Source organism: Crinia signifera, chromosome 9, assembly GCF_055691185.1.
Source record: "Crinia signifera chromosome 9, ASM5569118v1, whole genome shotgun sequence".
NCBI classification, from domain to species: domain Eukaryota; kingdom Metazoa; phylum Chordata; class Amphibia; order Anura; family Myobatrachidae; genus Crinia; species Crinia signifera.
The window spans coordinates 24,251,297-24,268,905 of NC_139225.1; the positions used below are offsets into that span (position 1 = coordinate 24,251,297).

Sequence of the window (17,609 nt, forward strand, 5' to 3'; positions counted from 1 at the left end):
TCAGGCCCTGTGACTCCTGATGCTACCACATGAAGAAGCTTGTGTCCGGTGTCTGATATAACACAGCACAAGCCACTACAGTGTCAAAAACCGTCACCGCCTATAAGGCCGGTTAGAACGACGCCATTGGTGAAATATACAGGACGCGACCTAAACATGAATATTCCATACCATTGTTCCGCGTGGTGTATTCCTCCGGTGGCTTCTGATGCAAAACACCGTAGTGTAGTTACAAGCTGTCAGTAAAAAAAAAAAATCTGCATCCGGAAACGGGGGGGAGGGATGACTATATATTTACGCTATTAAACGGCACAGTGCACATGCGTATCAATGTGTTAGATTAATCTGTCCGTTTTCCTTCGCTACGTGGTCGCTATTAAATCCAGGTTTCATGATCCATGAACTCTGAGTCGTCCCAACACGCTTCGAAGACCTAGATAACCTTGTTATGTCTGGGTTTTTTTCTTCTTGTATCTAGAAATATCTGACAGAGGTTTGAAGGACATTAACGGTGGGGCAGGGCTGCGTTCTATACGGTATCAGCCTGACGGTACATAATGTGACCGTACTTCCAAGATAATCTACACAGGAAATTTGCCTTTCCTGATAAGGGCAAGACGCTGGGTAGGTAGCATTTGTCGTATTAACTAACGCTCCCCTTTCACTACTAACCAGTGATATTACTAAGGCAGAAAATCTACAGCAAATTCATTGGCTGCTCTGTCGTAGCAATGGCCGCCGGCGTCCGATGTTAAGATATTTGACTTTTTTCAAATTGACCACGGAAGGTTGACAACTGAAATAGGTCAACATGATTGGAAGGTCCACACAAGCATTAAGTCGACAAAGGGAAGGTTGACAGTCAAAAATTCGACGTGAGTTTTTCTTTTCTTTTTTTTTTCTGAGCCGACATGTGCCGACAGGCACTATTTCATACCCTACCATCTACTCGTGGTAGAATAAAATAAGTGTGCAAGACTTTGATGGGGTCCATTTCGACTATGTCGACATTTGGGACAAAAACGTGAAGCACTCATGTCGACTTTTTGACTGTCCCCCTTCCCATTAATGCTTGTGTCGACCTTCCAACCTTGTCGATCTCACTCATGTTGTCGATCTATTTCATGAGTTGACTTAAGCCCTGTCGCCTTTCAATGGTCAATCCGATGCATGTCGACCGTAATTAGCCCGGCCTCCCGGTTCCTGTGGTTTTTGATCCGCAGCCATTGAAATAACCCTCTCCGACTTTATTCCCGATGGAGGGTTTTGCGCATTATTAAGGATTTGCAAACAAACACTATAGATATGTCGTCTCCGTCCCCCGGGTTGTGTCTGCGTGGGGTCTGCTGCACGAAGATCCTGGGCAGCAGACGGCCGGGGCCCCTTGTCTGGCCGGGTATTGATTTTTACGTTTTTCGGGCAGTAATTGGATCTGGCAGGCATGGAGGATAAAAGGAGAGGCCCTGCCACCTGTGGCAGCATATTGGTAAGGCTGAGATTAGTTTAATGCCGCTTCGAGTTTTGGATTACAGCAGATATCGGGGCGCTGGGTGTTTGGTTGGGGGGGGGGGGGGGGCATTTTCCTTAACGTCTTGCGTTGGATTTATTTGTACATGAGCACAGATCTTGGCAGTGTGTCGGTATGTTCTCAGTCCGTAATGGATGATCAGGCAGGGGTGTGTGGATTAGATCACAGGCAGTGTTTGGGTAGAACGTTAATAGGTTGGCGTCAAAATGTCGACGTGCACTGGGTTGATCTTGGAAAAAAGATGATGTCGGTATACGGGCCTTAGGTCGACACTATTAAGGTTGACACAAAAGACCTTTAAACGCAGGATAATGCAGATGGCCCAGTCAGCAATGTAATTAGCGAGGTCCTGTCTACTTTCCTGTACGAGTCCTTCAGAATAACCGAGCGTTGGGCTGAGCATCAGGTAATATTGACACTGTTGATCATTTGGCTGTGTACCCATGCAGCCCTCCAAGCCTTGACTTGCAGCCCCCAGCTTCTTCCTGCATTGTTGCCATAGTTATAGCTTGAATAACAGGCCTGCCGTAATGTTATCACAGAATGGTGTCTCATTATAACATACTGCGGAGATTGGGAGTACTGTGCGCGAGCGTCCCTTTTTAGGGCTATAGAGGGCCACCCCGTGCATCAGGATGTGCCCTTGTGGCTCCATCGGATGAGTCTGGACTTATAGGACCGCACAGATAAGTTGCAGGAATGGTTCACGTTGGGGGTCGGTGCTGCAGGAGATGCACCAGAATTTGGACTTTCTTTGGATGTAGGTTCCCCAGGTTGCGGAGCAGCGCTCTGCAGAGCTCATTGTAGGCTTGCAGGCAGAGACTTGCAGAACAGGCGGAATGTGCTGTGTGCGCAGGTGGAAGCTGTGTGCTGGAAGTCCCTCTGCAGACATAAATCTGGCTGTGGAGAAGCGGTGATGTAAGGGAGCATGGGGTGGCTTTGATCCTGGGACTGTACAAGAGACACACACACGCAGACAAGCACACGCATGCAGCCGGCCCTCCTTCCCATTGTTCTGTGTCATTAGATAGACCCATCACTGTCACCAGGACACAGCTGTACAAGGTGACGTCATGTAATAAGTGATCTGCGTTTCACTTTCACTCGCTGCCGTTATCTGAATGGATTTAATACGTTTGTATCAGGATAGCGTATTGTGCTGCGCTGAGAACGTCCGCCATTCGCATCACTTCCTGCCCATTGGGGCTTACAGTCTATCGGGGATATTTATTATACCTTCTAAAGCGCAAAAGTGGAGATCTTATAGCAACTATCATTCCTCTAGTGCATTTTATAGATCAGTAGCTGGTTGCTAGGGGCAACACTTCCGCCTTTCCAGTAGGCGCACACCACCAACTCCCAATGTTATCCCACTGGACAATGGGAGAACATACAAACTCCACACACACAGTGCCTTGGTTGGATTTGAGGCTGTGACCTCGGTTGGGGATCGCTCAGGATCCATCTTCCCGGCCAGGTGTAAATAAAGGACCTGAATCACGCTCCCATCTGCCGCCCCCCTCACAGGCTCCCATCTGCCGCCCCTTCCAGGAGGCAGATGTGTTCCGTGTGTCCGCACAGAGACGCCCGTGTCACATATGGGGTCTCTATACTAAAACTTGGCGAGAGATAAAGTGGACAGCGATAAAGTAACAACCAGTACCTTTTATTTTTAAAACACGTGGCAGGTGCTGATTGGCTGGAGCACTATTTACCAGCTAAAACTCGTTAGTAGATGGGACTCCCAGCCTGTAACATGGCGGTCAGGGGTATGCGGTCAGTTTACCCACAGTCAAAATGCCATACATCATTCCGACACGGTCAAAATGCCAATATTTACAATGTTGACAAGTCAAAAAGTCGAGTTTTTCATGATTTCTTAAAAAAACAAAACAACTTTTTTCATACTTTACTATCGCAGAGCATAGAGAGAGAATATAATAGTGGGCCAAGGGCAATGAGGCACCGAGCCTGAACCATGGCGACCTAAGTCGATTTAGACACAAAAAACTACAAGAAAAACCCATGTCGACTTTTTGACACAACGACATAGTAAATGTCGGTATTTTGGGTGTGTCGACAGTTCGACCATTCGGCATAATACATGTCGACATTTCGAATGTGTCAGTATTTTGACTGTGGGTAAATCATACTGAACCTCAGTCAGCATTCTGACATTCTGCTGACACTCGTGAGTGCCGACGGGTAACGGCGACGTCCATGTGGCCAGAAGACGTGTCACCTGCCGCAATGTCCATGATTGATAATACAATGCTGGTAGTAAATGTTAATTTGCAGAATGTTCAGAGTCTGATTCTTTGCACCCCCTCCCCCCCCCTACAACCTCTGGGTGCCCCATAGATGCCGCTGCCAAGTACCCTCTGCCTGCCCATGTTGCCTAAGGCCAAATGCTGATTTCTGCTGGGAGCTGAGGGGTTAATCCACTTCACGTAATTATTCTGATCTCAGCACCGCTCACGAGGCGTCTCTTCTCGGAGAAATATTTTATGCCGATCGTCATCTGAAACCACGTTCTGGGCAGAGGGGTGTTCATGGAACAGATGATCTCGGGGCGACTGACCCCTGTATCCATGTACAGTATTCAGGGTACCAGAGCTGTCCTCATCACAGACACATGGAACGTGGTAGTTTGAGGACTGTTTGTGTTCAGTTTGTATGTTCTCCCTGTCTGCTTGGGTTTCAAAAACCCATACTGATTGGTTAATTAGCAGATGTCAAAATATTAACAGAAGCGGTTGTATGTGTCCAAGTAATTGGGAATATAGAGTGTAACTCACCAGGGGCCAATGTAACTGGCATATTATCTGTACAACTCTGCGGAATATGTGTGCGCTATTTAAATATACTTATGCATTGATTTATGTAATGGCAAAGAAACACGCTGCAAACAGCAGATTGGCTGTCGGAGCAAGATGGGACTTGTTGTGCATCGTAACCAGGTAGAGATAAAATGATCATTATATCTGGTTCTGGTGGATTGTTGACAGTCAGTGGTTGACACGGTCTAGTTCAACACAATCAACATGTCAATGGTCGATGTGTGAAAAGGTGGACATGAGTTTTCAAGAGTTTTTTTTTTTTTTTAAACAGACTTTACGATGCAAGTGAAGCATGGCGAGGGGACTCTGTACCCTTATATGGTGGGAATGTTGGCAGATTTCCAGGTCAACCTTTTGATTGGGTTGATCTTTTGTCTTGTCAGTGTCGACCTAGATCATGTCGACCTTTTTCAGGTTTCAACCTATTGCCTGATGACCAATAGTGGTCGATGTATTAACTGTCGACCTAATTTCTGTCAACCTAGAGCTGCATCATGTACAGATGGAGCCGGCTCCATCTTTGGCCGGCGCTCGCCAGATGCCTTTCACTGGCGAGCGCCGGCGATAGAGACTGGGACGCGCGTGCCAGTATCACTGCGGATCACGGCAGCTGGGCAGTGTCTCCCTGCCCATCCCCGCTTCAGGGAGATGCTGCCCAGTTTGGGGGGGGGGACCCCTGACAAGCTCCGGCGCCCCTGGCGGTAGCCGGCCGCTGGCGGTGGATGGCGTCAGAATCGCCATCCACTTCAAAGATGGAGCCGGCTCCATCTCTAGTCTAATGGTGGGTAAACAACAGAACGACTTATCCTTAATTCTCCGAATTTAGATACAATCTCGAGCGATTTTATGTAAATTGGGCATGTTTTAGATCCGATTCCGATCCGATGCGCGTCCCCACTGGTCGTTTGGTCGTTTTGCAGATCCTACCTGCTGCTGGGTACAGATCGCGATCGGATTGTGTGCTCCAACAGATCGTATGACCATCGTATGGTCGTCTCATGATTGTTCTGGTGTGTACTCTACATAAGAAAAGCGCAGGAGGAGCGAGGGCCCTGCTGGTGAGAGCTGACAGTCTGATACAGCGACGTAGCATGTGGACTCCGGCTGAGTTTATATAAGCTGGGAGTTTTTTGGAGTGTGTCATCCTGTATATGAGTAGAATTTTCCCAATGGCCGCGAGCGGCGTAATATAAATAAATGATGAGGTTAATGTATCTGTGCGCGCTGCGAACATGAAGAGGATCTCACGTAGAGCGCCCAGTCTCCATGTGGCTCCTTATATACAGTATATGAGGTTAGCAGGCTGCCTGAAATAACTCTGTAGGAATGTTCATGTAACAGGCAGAGGGGGGGATCGGAAACTGGTATACTTTTGTAGCTCCCTCCAGGACGATGAGGAGGGGAGCGAGGGCCTGGGTAGGAGAAGGGGGGAGAGGCTGCTCCTCTCATTAACCATCAATTACTGGCTCCTATGTCTTCTCTGCAGCTCATTCCCTTTACATGCATATTAATTGCAGGCTTATTACGGCTTCAGCATCATATTCAAAATACCCACAAGCATTGGCAAACAGTCAGAATACCGACATGTTCCAAATGCCAACATTCGTTATGACGAACTGGTCACTGTGCCGACATGGTCAATTTGCTGATATTTATAGTGTCGACATGTCAAAAAGTTGACAGGTTGTGTATTTTTTTTTGGGGTGGGGGCGGTGGTCCCCTATGTCGACATGAGTCAACAAGGTTACCATGTAAGTCAGACATGTCCAAACTATGGCCCTCCAGCTGTTGTGAAACTACACATCCCAACATGCCTTGCCATAGTTTTAGAATGACATAATAGCAAACCTGTTGCAAGGCATCATGGGACTTGTAGTTTCACAACAGCTGGAGGGCCATAGTTTGGACATGCCTGATATAAGTGTACCGCATCCCCTCGCATGGCACACTATTATAATCTAACTCTATGTCCACTCTTGGATAGTGAAGTAAGAACAAGAAGGTTTCAAAGAAAAAAAAACAATGAGAAACCCATGTCGGCATTTTTAATGTCAGCATTTTGACTAATAAACCCAAGTCGGGCGATTAGCACGTGTGGGAATAAGAGCTGGGTGCTAGATAATGGGGAGTTAGATGGTAAGCGCTGACGGGCAGGGCCCTCTTCCCTTTATGTGCGTTTTTTTCCCCCTTACAGTTTTACGAGATCTCCTCTGCAGTTGGCGTCCGCACGGATAAAGTTTGAAAAAGCCCCAAAAATCATGAAAAAAGTAAATAAATAATATTCATTGGTCTGGAGATAGGAGAGAGATAAACTGGCCAGCCAACCAGCTTCTGTCATTTTTAAAAACACAACTTGTAATATGACAGTTAGGAGCGCAATGGCCGGGACTTTATATTTCTTTATTTCATCACACTCCAAGCCATAGTACATCTTGGCACACTATTCTCTTCTCCCTCCAGACCCTAGTAGATGGTAGGGCATGAAATACCTCCTGTCGACACGTCAGCTGAAAAAAAAAACCAGGTGAAACCCCCATGTTGACCTTTTGAGTGTCGACCTAGCCATTGCCGACCTAATGCTTGTGTCAACCTTCCAACCCTGTTGGCCTTAGCCATGTCAACCTATTTCATGTCGCTTAGCCGTGTTGACCATCAGTGGTCGACGCAATTACCGTACAATCAGTCAAGCTTGGAACTTTTTGCACGATTGCAAACCTCCAGAGCAGTCGTCTTTGAGTACTGTGCATAGGGTCACGGTGTATCTATGCGGGTGGCAGGACAGCGGAATGTGCAGTGTGAACTCGTCAGACAGGCAATTCCGGATGTGTGGCCCTGCCATGCCGTAAATCAGCGAACGCAGTCAGTGATGCAGTTTTGTAGTCGCCCATGTAAAACGCTCCTTATATACAAAGACTGCAGCACTTGTTATTTCCTATAGGCCCTTACAGTAGATTTGATTTTAAATGGCTGAAATTCAAAATATCAGCCGGCGAACCCAGATACGAGTGCTACTACACCCGCCCCGCTGCGGGGAACTACAAGAGCCAGCATTCCATGATCTACAACTGTGTTAAATAATGTTATTTTGCAGTTGATCGGCCATGGAAGAAGTGGACAATTCAGACGGACACCGCTTTACAACACACGCCTTTGTAGATATTTGAGCTTAGGGTGCCCAGGCTCGCACAGGTCTCAGCGCCCCCTATTGGCAGCATGACATCACTGCAAGTAACGGAACCCAGTGGGAGCTGCCACGACGTTTACTGGAGCAAGGCCAAAAAAGGTCTAGCTGTAGATTACACCAGCGCTCCTAACTGCCCCAGTCGCCCGGTACATAGGACAGTGGTAGGTCACCTTGACCAAAGGTCAACATGTACTATGATGATTTTGTCAAAAGGACGACGAACTAGGTTGGCAATGAAGAAAGGTTGACTTGGGGAATGCCGATACATGAAGAGATTGATATGCGCTTTTTCATGTATTTTTGGGTGCCAGTGTTGACACCTGAAACCGTCGACGCACAATTAGTCTAGCACGTACCCTATGTTTTCAGTCACCGTTAAGTGAGGGGGTTGTTCAGTCACCGTTAAGCGACCTAGTGAGGGGGTTGTTCCCGTCTACCCTGAGGATCTAGCATTGAAAAGGCTGTAGCTTGCCACTTGTTGAACTACAAGTCCCAGCAGGTCTTGTCAGCTTAAGGCTGGAGACGCTGACCCTGATCTGTTGCATCACTGGCTTGTATGCACCATGGCTGTCCTCATGTGTCATATAGGACTCTCGTCCCTGTGTATTAATGTATCACCACGCTGCGGGCTCGGTGGCTCGCTACGCTCGCCACGCTATTTAAAATCAACTCCATGCCAACATGGATAGTGGAGGTATGAACTATCCATGTTGGCATGGAGTTAAGTTACTTTTTTTAACATAGTTTGTGGCGAGCGTAGAACCCGGAAGTAGCGCGGCGCCATGCTGGCGCTGTGAAACTACACAAGTACCGGGTCCCCCCCCCACACACACCCACACTGCTCCCCAGTGATCTGCTTTCCACATTAGGACTGTGCGTGATTTCCATGGGTGGGGGATACACGTGTATTGATTAGAGCAAACTAGATGCGCCCAAGCCTTCTATGTGCTAAATTATCAAAATATGTTCTATACGATGGCTGAACTCGATTGCACAAGGACGCAGGAATGCAGATGCTCTGTCGCATTACTCCTCCTTCTTTCCATTCTGGACGTATTACGGAGCGGTGTTTTTATTTTTAATGCTTTCGCGCACTTCTCTTCCAGGCATGGAACTTGCGTATCTCTGAGGCTGTGACCAGCTCCAGTCAGATAAGTGACAGCAGTAGGAAAAAGGAAACGGTAGATAAGGGGGTGGGGAGATAAATGCCCCCTTCCTGCGTTCTTTTAAAAATCACCAGCTTTTTCTGAGGACCAAGGGCCAGATTCTCTAAGCTTCAAAAGTGATAACATGGAGAGTGATAAACAGCCAGCCAATCAGCTCCTGTCTGACATTTTTCAAACACAGCCTGTGACATGGCAGGTAGGAGCTGATTGGCTGGCTGTTTATCACTCTCCATTTTATCACTTTTGAAGCTTAGAGAATCTGGCCCCAAATACTGTATTTGCTGGCGTATAAGACTACTTTTTCCCCCTGAAAAACATGCCTCCAAGTGGGAGGGTCGTCTTATACGCCGGGTGCACTTATATAACAAACTCTATATTTTGATTGGAAATGTTGGGGGGTCGTCTTATACGCCGGCTAATATGGTATTTTTAAATTTTGGAGTGGAATTTACAAGCAGCAGTGACTGCTATAATACAGGCGGTCCTGGTATCCACGCTGCGGTTTTGCAATTTTTTTTATTTTGTCCAACATGTATACATCTATGTGTATGTCAGTAAAAAAAAATACTAGCTGTCAGTAAAGGTCCATACACACTGGGCATCTATGCCCAGCGTGTATGGACATCGATGATCGCTATTATTGCTGGGCAAAAATCCGCTGAGTCCATACACACTGAGTGGCTTTCCCCCTGCCGGGGGGGGGGGGGGGGGGGGCCTTTGCGTCCTCAAAGCCGTTCAGCTGCTGGTATTACCAGCAGCTGAACGGCTTTTCCGTTGATGTTGCGGGAGCGTGTAGCAGCGCTCATCGCTGGGGCATACACACTAGGCGGCTTTGAGCTGAAAGCCGCTCAAATTTGCTGTTTTGAGCTAAGTTCAGCTCAAAGTCGCCCAGTGTGTACGGGCCTTAAGATTTTGTTATTTTTTGACATTCGTCCAGGACACGCAGATTGTCCCGCAAATCTGTCCGGCGCAATAGAAACCCTGTATAGAGCGATACCGTGCTCTGTTAGTGACAGCACGCCAGTGACAAATATGTACATTGACAGTTAGGGGCTGATTGGCTGGAGCATTATTACCTTCCACATAACATTCTTTATGGGGGAGAGATACCACTTCTCAGAGCTTCATACATTTTTCCCATAGACACGTTGCGGTGTCGCAGTCCGCAGAAGGTAGAGATAACACGCTTTCCTCCCCAACTGGATGTTTTTGTCATTAATTTGCCAAGAGCAAGCCAACATTGTCTCCTTACGGGGACCACCGACCGGGTGTACAAACAGACGGCAGCAGAACTCCGCTGTAATCCACAGACGCTAGCAGCTTGGTCCCAGGCAATCCCCCCCCTGGGACGGCGGCAGTGAAGGGGTTAGCAGCGTGGCTGTGGCGGTCCCCTGTGTCTGTGCTGGTAGGGGGCTGCCCCCTATTATCAGAATCTCTTTAATCTGCAGATGTTGGAGAGGGGGAGGTCCTTGGCTGGGCTAGGCTGGGAACTTATCAGCAGCCTCTTGTCACATCTCCTACAGGAACTGCACACTGTGTATAACCATCAGCTGTTGTCTTTAACCCCTGGTTGCTGGAATGTGCCTGCCGCCAGCCAGCTAGCCACTCCAACGACCCCCTGGCCTGTCACACCGGGGACTTGGCAGCTCTCGGTGGTCCTGGGTAAGTCCTTTTTTTTTTTAACCTCTGTCTTCCTCCCCAACAGCAAGCTGCAAGCTGGGATCTGGCTAATCAGCCAGGCTGGTTCCAGTCTCCACCTGTCAGGTGAACAGTCAGTACATTACCTTGGGATAGTCGCTCAGCTGCACTAGGGCAGGGCAGCAGCCCCTGGTTCTGTGCTAGGCGTCCTGTGGCACTCCAGCTCTCAGCATGCCCCTGGAGGGCCACCTGTGGCAGGTGGCTGTCATTGGACAGGTGTGTGTGTCTGGGAGTGTCTAGCAGCAGTGTGTCAGTGAGGGCTGTCCTGTCAGGTGACACCTGGACAGGAGATTGTCACAGTGTATCTGTCCCAGGGATACATTGTCTGCGTTACTTCCTGCCACCTGTCTCCTGCTAATGCCACCTTCAGAGTTCCCTGCAATTGGGGTAAATCACCCGAAGGTGCACGATTTCTTTTTTTTTTATTTTATTTTTAATAAAGTTTATTCTGCCTTCTTTGTTTTTGCTGTTATTGCAGGGCATGCTGAGACTTGTTGTTCACCCGCAGCTAATAGCATGCAGTTCTGGGGAGTTCAGGGCATGCTGAGAGTTGTTGTTCACCTGCAGCTAGTAGCATGCAGCTCTGGGGAGTTCAGGGCATGCTGAGAGTTGTTGTTCACCCGCAGCAGAAGCGTCCGGTTCTTGTTATATAGGCCTGTTGTTCTATAACCTGGGGGCGTGATGCATTGATTATTAGCTGTGTATATAATATATTTGTACAGCAGCCTCATATCTGATTGACAGGATACCAGGAGCTAGTACCTCGTATTGCGTAACATATACCGATACAACAGTGACTTCTGTTTCCATGTATTATACGTCAGCGCAGTGGTAAAGTGTGACTTTCAGCAATTCTTATGGAACCCGGCGTGAGTGTTTTGCCGGCCTGGGATTCATACAGGGCCGGCTGCATTAATGGTATAGAAAGTCCTTGTTGAGTTAATGTTTTTCCTCTCCGTTCACTATTTTATCTTTTTTTCTGTTTGTGGAGGTTCACGGTGTCTCCCATAGAGTCTGGCGCAGCCGGCAGCCTCGCCTGTATGGGTTACTCTGGGCGCCTGTCAGTCTCTCTGACTGTGGGGCTCTGCAGTGTATCTCTGCACTATAGATAGAATGGATACATTAATGAAGCACATTATAAAATCACTACATTGAAGTTGGTGTAGTCCTGTGAGAGGTCTAATGCTCTGATTGGCTACAGGTTGGTCAAATCATGTGACTGCGCTCCTACTGTGGACACAGGTTAGACTTGTCCTGAGAGTATTCTAATGCTCTGATTGGCTGGATTTTCTACTTCATGCATGATAACCTTCATCTGTGTTGAACAGGTTAATTGATAAGAAAGATGGGTACTTTTTTAGTTTCACGGCGGCCGATATATCGGATGCAATATCGGCCAATATATCGGCCGATTCGATGCAATCCGATGCAATTTTTTTACCTGTTCATAACCCCACTATCCACTACGCATGGTGTTGATTTTACATAGTGTGGCGAGCGCAGGAATTCGCAGGGCTCGCTGCGCTCGCCACGCTTCGGGCTCGGTGGCTCGCTGCGCTCCCCACACTATATAAAATCAACTTCATGCGTACTGGATAGTGGGATTATGAACAGGTAAAAAATCGCATCGGATCGGCCGATATATCGGCCGCCATGAAACTAAACATGTACCGAAAGGTGCTTCCCCATAGGTGATGGCAATCACACATTAAGAGGGAAGAGCGGGAGCAGAGCAATGTGTCCCTCCTGGAGAGGGTCATGTTGGGAGGTTATGTACAGTGTACCTGGCCCAAAGTACCAACCAGTCCACTCCTAACTACCAGGCTGTTTGAATAAATGACAGTTAGAAGCTGATTGTCCGGTACTGTATCCTCACCTCGGCTTAGTAAATAGAGCCCTCAGTTATTAGCGAGTAATTCTAAACACAGACAGAAAGCACCATCAGTGACGTTATCCGGATAAGTGCATCTTGGTCAGGGGTCAAAAAGGCGAATAATGCAGAATAAAGAGTGGGCACACTATTAGTCAGCAAACCTTGGAAAGACAAAGTCACCGTGAAAGGGAAAGCAGACACCGCCGCCTGCCATTACTCCTTACGCGACCTATAGCTCATGCGTCTCCTGTATGGCGTTGTCATGGGAACGCACCACAAATGGGGATATGGATGCTGCCGGCGCTTGTTCTGCCCTCCACGCTGTTCGGCAGGCACAATAGATTGCAACCTTGAGGAAACACGACCCTGTTACTTCTCAACCCAACATTTCTCCTAGAGATGGGGGGGGGGGAAAGGTAAGAGAGGTGCAGGGTGGTCGCCGCATGACCAGACATGATGGAAGGGAGCCAGTTTCATGCCACCTCAACGTGTGTGTCTACTCGGCTGTGTTTAAGGCGTGTCGGTCAGCTGTGCCTTTTATAGGAGGTGAATCAGCAGCTGGTGGATATTGGCCCCACCCACAAAATGGCCTCCTTCAATGTGCGTTGGCATCTACTGTAAATGAGGTGTATTTGGGATGGAGCTGCTGTTGTTGGGGTCATAGAAACATAGAATTTGACGGCAGATAAGAACCACTTGGCCCATCTAGTCTGCCCCCTTTTTTAAACATGTTGCCTCAATCCATATTTGATCCTTATTGCTTTGTAAGGATAACAATATGCTTATCCCAAGCATGTAAGTAAGATTTATTTATATAGCGCACTTTATCCATGTTTAAATTGTTCTACTGTATTTGCCTCTACCACCTCTGATGGGAGGCTATTCCACTTATCCACTCCTCTTTCTGTGAAGTAATTCTTCCTTAGATTTCCCCTGAATCTTCCTCCCTCTAGTTTCAGTGCATGTCCTCGTGTTCTGTTGCTCCTCTTCCTGTGAAGAATGTCTTCCACCTGTACCTTCCTCCCTCTAGTTTCAGTGCATGTCCTCGTGTTCTGCTGCTCCTCTTCCTGTGAAGAATGTCTCCCACCTGTACCTTGTTGAAGCCCTTGATATATTTGAAAGTTTCTATCATGTCCCCCCTTCTCTGCTCTAAAGTATACATATTAAGATCTTTTAGTCTTCCCTGGTACGTTTTGTGATGTAGGCCATGCACCATTTTAGTTGCCCTTCTTTGTACAGTCTCTAATGTATTTATATCCTTCTGGAGATATGGCCTCCAGAACTGAACACAATACTCTTAAGGGCCAGATTCTCTAAGCTTCAAAAGTGATAAAATGGAGAGTGATAAACAGCCAGCGAATCAGCTCCTACCTGCCATGTCACAGACTGTGTTTGAAAAATGTCAGGCAGGAGCTGATTGGCTGGCTGTTTATCACTCTCCATTTTATCGCTTTTGAAGCTTAGAGAATCTAGCCCTAGATGAGGTTGGACCAATGACCTATACAGTGGCATTATTACTTCTTTCTTTCTACTGCTGATACCTCTCCCTATGCGACCAAAGTTGGTCCCAATACGGAGCTGATCGGATAGACATTGGACATTGCAGCCATTTTCCAGATCCGCTGCAACAACGCATTTCATTGGCCGTGTTGCAATTCAAAAGTTTATATTCTGCCTTTCTTCACGTATCCAATCAGTAGGTTAATAAAGCCTTCACCCCTCTCCGCCTCTCCTATTCCAGCACTTACGCCTTCATTCATTATCTGCTCAGTCACCGAGTTGACTGCAGTCTGGAGCGTGGAACCACAGCGCGCTAATTAGCCATCCCGTAAGTATTATTTCCCCACAGAGGAAAGTGTCAGGCAATTGTAGCGAAAATCCCTGCACCACCCTGTTCCAGGAATCATTATTATAATTATCACTTTCATTTGTTTACGCAGCGCGCCATACTACGCCGCTATGCACAGGGAAAATGTTCTGCAGCCTAGTGCCAGCACTGCGTTGGGTCCCTGATTGGGACTTGTTGGGGAGTAGGCCGGTGCTCTATGGTAATATTTGTTCATACAGTCACTGGGGCAGATGTACAAAGCACTGGACAGAGAGAAAATACCAACCAAGCAGCTGCTTACTGTCATTTTTCTAACACAGCCTGTAACATTGAAGTTAGGAGCGGATTACGATATCCCTTGCGCCATACATGCATTGTTGACGATGTAGTCAACATTGAGCTGAATGTACTAGGTATATGGGCCATTGGAATTACCCTTTTTAGGTCGACATGCACTGAAGGTTGACAGGGCTTGGGTTGGCACCTGAAATTGGTCGACATGGCTAAGGTGGACAGGGTTGGAAGCTCGACACAAGAATTAGGAAAGGTCGACAATCAATGAGTTTTTCATGACATGTCGACCTGGACACCATCAACAACGCGCACGGCGTCCCCTGGCATGGTTCACCACACTCGCCATGCTTCGGGCACATTTTTATTCTCCCACCACTCCAAAGTGGATGGTAGGGCATGAAATACCACCCGTCTGCACATGTCGGCTAAAATAAATAAATAAATTTAAAACTCATGTCGACATTTTGACGGTCGACCTTGCCTTGTTGGTTTTGCCCGCTACTCGAGCACACCTGTAAACCGATAAGAGAGTGTGCTATCAGCTGATGTATCTAACTTGCTATACACAGACTCGACCGCATTTGCCACGCTCAGTCGGTTTTGGCATGCTGGGACCTTTAGTTCCCCACGGACTGCAAAGACACAGACTGTTGACAAGGCACAGTGGCAATGCCAACGGCCCCTTGACAGGAATTGGGGCGCAATCTTTTGATGATGGCTAACCTTGACACGCCTGCTGTTGTTGAACTACACATCCCAGCATTCTCTGCTACAGTTTTACTATTTGGCCATGCTAAAACTGATGCAGGGCATGCTGGGATGCGTAGATCAACAACAGCTGGAGTGTCAAGGTTAGCCATCACTGCATATAGTATCATAGAGCGGAGGGCGCCAGCGTAAGGCCGCTGGGTGGATTGTGGCCATCTGCAGGTAACAATGTTGTTGTTGGCTGTTCCGCAGTTCCTTCTCCTCTGTGTATAAGCTGCTGTGATTTGCCTTTATAATAGACCTTTCAAGCGCTCGGCAAACTTTTCCCTGCCAATTCGCAGCGACCAGGAGGAGGATGTGTGACGTGTAAATAAAGAGATCACTGATGTAACACGTTTATGCAATATTACTTCTGTTCCATTATGCATCAGAGCGGTGAGTTCCCATCGCCAGAAGCAGCGCACTGGAACCCGGCTCATGTGTGCTAGCTGGAACACCGGGCTCCGCAGAGTGGTAACTGCAGTCCCCTGACTCATAGGGCTGGCAGGGCCGAGGTGAGCGGAGGACAGCGGCGTGTTCCCCAGCCCGTAATCACCATACAGCACAATGAGGAAGTCATTACCAGGGATCTGTCAGATCTCACTATGTATACATGTTTGTTGATGGAAAACCCTCATGCAACTTTTGCGCCAGGTTGCTGGCAGATAGTAAAGACTGAGATAGAATGCTGCCGGGGCATGCTGTTATTTGTAGTCCAGCAATATGGAGATCCAGCCACCCCTTCTTCTCGCTACCTGTCCTATTCTCTGTTTGCCTTGGCTGTGGTGTTGTAGAGCTCTTAGAGCAGGGATGGGGAACCTTCGGCCCTCCAGTTGTTGTGGAACTACACATCCCAGCATGCCTTGTTACAGTTTGCTATGTGACCATGCTACAACTGTTGCAGGGCATGCTGGGATGTATAGTCCCACAACAGCTGGAAGGCAGAAGGTTCCCCATCCCTGTCTAAGTGCTTAAATTTACTAAAGCTTCAAAAGCTTGGTTCTGTCTACCATTTCTCTATTGCATTCTAGAAAATGATAGAATTTGATTGGTTGCTATGAACAACGGGACAGACCCTCTTCTAGCTGATTTTAAGCATCCTGGATGACGGCAGGGGTCCCGGGCCGACTCGTGTTACCGCTTCACAGATTTGTGGTGTCAGGCCTGTGACAGCAACTGATATGTTTTGAAAGGGACGCACAGGGGTCTCTGCAGAAGGCCAGGGTTAGGAGGTCCAGGCTTGGGTTGGCCCTGGTCTGTTTACCCAGCAACAAGGGGCTCTGGAGTTATTTATCATGCCCAGAACTCCACACCCCTGGGATGGTTTCCTAGAACCTGTTTCCAGCTGTGAACTCTCATTTACTATTATTGGAGTCACAGTCTCCAGTAACCAGGCACGGGGCATGCAGACAAGGCCCGGAAGGTGACAGATTATGATGCAGGGATTACAGTTGATCGTCTCCAACTCAAAGGCCGAAAATGCAGGATAAAAGAAAGGAGTTTTGGGATATTTGGCGGGACGATCCGGAACACGTCTGCCTGTCGGCTGCAGCACTCAGATCAGCATGACTTTGTAGGAATTATACTTCAGCAGGAACGCGACTAACTCATTCCTACAGGCCTCTACGAACCTTTAGCCGTCTCCATGGAAACCACATTTCATCTCTTCACATTCAAACGGATTGCAACTTGTGTGTGTCGCTGAACGGCGTCCGCCGCTTCTTCTGCCGTTCACAGATGCGCTGACTCTTCCATCCGTCTCTAGCAGGAGGAAAGTGGAATGGACAGCAAAGTTCTGCCCTGAAACTTCATTATTCATGGGGCTGGTTTACTGAGAGGCAGCGCTTTAGGTCAATTCAAGTACATCCACGAATTACACATTGTGTGCTAAGAACCAGTGACATCACTGGGAGTGCAGCCCATCCATGCAGTAGGAACCAGTGACATCACTGAGAGTGCAGCCCATCCATGCACTAGGAACCAGTGACATCACTGAGAGTACAGCCCATCCATGCACTAGGAACCAGTGACATCACTGGGAGTACAGCCCATCCATGCACTAGGAACCAGTGACATCACTGGTAGTGCAGCCCATCCATGCACTAGGAACCAGTGACATCACTGGGAGTAAAACCCCTCCATGCACTAGGAACCAGTGACATCACTAGGAGTGCAGCCCATCCATGCACTAGGAACCAGTGACATCACTGGAAGTGCAGCCTATCCAGTGACATCACTGAGAATGCAGCGTATTCGATGACTAGGGCCCTTATTCTGGTGGACTCGCTCAGATGCGAATGCGCATACGCAAAACATTGGTCCCCGTGCGAATTCCCGGCCGCTGCGAATTAACCAAAATAAGGGCCTAGGCACCAGTGATATCACTGAGAATGCAACCTATCCAATCACTAGGAGCCAGGGACCTGACTTAATGACCATGAAGTCATGCTT

At 48.0% G+C, this 17,609-nt stretch overlaps 1 protein-coding gene across 7 annotated transcripts in view; it reads left to right on the top strand.

Moving 5' to 3' along the window:
- The window catches only part of RXRA (retinoid X receptor alpha), a 148,739-nt gene that overhangs the window by 69,644 nt on the left and 61,486 nt on the right, over window positions 1–17,609 (top strand). The window contains exon 1 of one of the 7 annotated variants that reach the window (XM_083158588.1): window positions 9,886–10,380. The exons of 3 other annotated variants lie outside the window; for them this stretch is intronic. In XM_083158588.1, coding sequence (XP_083014714.1) covers window positions 10,167–10,380 — 214 coding nt within the window. In that variant the 5' untranslated portion in view covers window positions 9,886–10,166. Of the gene's footprint in view, window positions 1–9,885; window positions 10,381–17,609 lie in introns of those variants that run through there. 3 more of the 7 variants (XM_083158587.1, XM_083158590.1, XM_083158589.1) reach the window with 3 other exon arrangements.